General features: G+C 38.9%; 1 protein-coding gene across 1 annotated transcript in view; it reads right to left on the bottom strand.

The window, feature by feature from the left end:
- Positions 1-639: 639 nt before the first annotated feature.
- Positions 640-2,488, bottom strand: part of LOC101864557 (cadherin EGF LAG seven-pass G-type receptor 2) — a gene marked incomplete in the record, with an annotated part of 79,342 nt that continues 77,493 nt past the window's right edge. The window contains 1 exon segment of the mRNA XM_013088317.2: positions 640-1,233. Within this exon segment, the coding sequence (XP_012943771.1) occupies positions 1,165-1,233 (69 nt within the window).

Genomic DNA, 2,488 nt, shown 5'->3' with positions numbered 1-2,488 from the left:
AATATTAATAATAATAATGATAATAATATTAATATCCAAGTTACAAGCATCTCCTCATCTGCTGGCAAGCTAAGGCATCTATCTATTACACTGGAGTCCACATGAGCCCAAGGGCCTGACAACATAATCGATGACAACAGGGTTGATATGTCTTTACACAGTTGAGTGATTGACGAGATTTAAAAAATAATAGTCATAAAATATACGGTAGTCTTTGTGGGAACGCCTGCAATGTAAAGATTCTGATTCCAACAAAATACTGAACAGTCGCACAAGAAAGGGTATAACATTATTTCAGCATGCTAGCACAAACATGAACAAGATAAAACAAATAAACAAACAAACAAATAACAAACACGTCAGGAGATTTCTGTGGCATTGTTGGTATAATGATGCAGGTTTTACGCCCCTTTCAACATAACATGGCAAATTCAAGAAGCGTGACTTCCGATTTTCAAGCCCAACTCCGGCAGTACCGAGCAGGCAAAGTATGTACATTAAATTGCAGTTCAGTCTTCTCATTTATTTGTTAAGTGATATGTTTTACACACACCATCGACGCTATCTGGATCTTTTAGGAGATATGAGCTGCCTCCACTTCGCCTGTCAGGGTCAACCTTGGCTGAGAAAGATGCAGAGATACTCGATCCAAAAAAAAAAAATCCTCCCCACACGGGAATCGAACTCAACCCCACTGAGTGCAACGGGCAAACACTTATCTGCTACACCACTGATGCCAGCCACTCATTTGGTAAGAGCATTCCAAAAATGAACATTTAAAATACAGTTCCCACTTCTTGGAAAAACTGTGTTGAAAAAGATGTAAAACTCACACAACGTTACGACCACACACTGGCCAACATACGTGCCCATTTGTACCTCTCTCATGATTTTCCTCGTTTCTCGTTAAAGAAGAGCATAAGAACCGGTGGATGTCCAGATCTGCAGACATTTTAGAACCTGTTCCTTGAGAAGAAAATGGGTCTAGTGTATGCTTCTGGATAACAACTGATTCTGCATCACATGAAACAACCAGGGTCTGTCTCCGTCCATCTTGCGTCATTCACAGAATTTATTGTTTTGCGGCATTAAGTCCTTTCCAGATTCACAATAATGTACAGCGTGCGTGTAACTTGTAAGCAAAAGTAGATTGGATAAGGGCTCTCAAAAGTACACAGTCAGTTCCTGTTTTTGTGCTGTAGGAACCACGCTAGTGTCTGGGTCAAGATTGTCCTGTGGGAAGAAATGAAAGCAAGATAAGATAAGATAAGATAAGATAAGATAAGATAAGATAAGGTAAGATAAGATAAAAAAAACTTAATTATCCTTGAGGGAAATTTTTCTTGGTTGTACAGGACCATAGAAACACATGCAGATATACATAAAAATTCAAATTATATTTTATTACTCTCTTAACACAATAGGAAAAGAGAAGTAAAGCTGACAAAAATGTACACATATCACATCAGATGTAACGTTCAACCACATGCAGGAATTTAATTACAAGACCTTTAGAGTTACATACATTAGCCTTTAGAAATTTGATATCTTCTTTTTAAAAAAATACCATATATTGTGCTTTCATCTACTTTTCATCATTTCCCCTTTTTTTCTCCTCTTTTTTTTCTTCTTCTTCTTTTCACACTTTTCTAAACTCGTCCACCTTCATCTCTCACCCCTCCTCCCCGTCCGTGTCGTTGTCCTCCCTCTCCTCTTAGTCCTCCTCCTCAACCTTCTTCTTCTCCTCCTACTCCTCCTGCTTTTCCTTCTTCTCCTACTCCTACTCCTCACCCCTCCTACTTTACCACCGCATCCTCTTCCTCCCCGCCCCCTCCTTCCTCCTCTCTTCTGCTCCTCTTCTTCCTCTTCCTCCTCTTCACGCATCTTAACAACAATGCCCTTTCCACCTACCATTACAAGCAGCAACTCAATACCCTCTGTAAACACCAAGTTGGCGCTCATATGACCTTAATATGCAGTAGTTGCAAGCACCGTAAAACCTCTACTAAATAAAAATAGAATAATAAAAAAACCAAGTAGATCTAGTGACGATGCGGACCAACCATGTTAGTAATGGCGGGTATTGAGTTCCCGTTTGGATCCCAGCCAAATACTCACACAGATACACACACACACACACACACACACACACACACACACACACACACACACACAAATATGTATACACATATGTGAGGCGTGCTGACAAAATGAGTTACTTCTCGCAAACCACAAATGGAGGTTTAGGCCAAAAATCAACACTAGAGTTAAATTTGTAGATAACTTTCTAATGATGCCATATTCTTTAAATATAATACGCCATTTCTTATGTCATATTTATAAATTGTAAAAACTTAAACTATTAGCGTAACGCATCTATTTCATTAGGTTTTGAATCCGAGAAGTGACTCATTTTGTCAGCACCCTTCACATATATATAGATCAACACAAAGCAAGGGCGAGAGATAAAAAAAAAAAAAAAGAGAGA

Source organism: Aplysia californica, unplaced genomic scaffold (genome assembly GCF_000002075.1).
Source record: "Aplysia californica isolate F4 #8 unplaced genomic scaffold, AplCal3.0 scaffold00722, whole genome shotgun sequence".
Classification (NCBI taxonomy): Eukaryota; Metazoa; Mollusca; class Gastropoda; order Aplysiida; family Aplysiidae; genus Aplysia; species Aplysia californica.
This window is presented reverse-complemented; position numbering and strand designations above follow the sequence as displayed.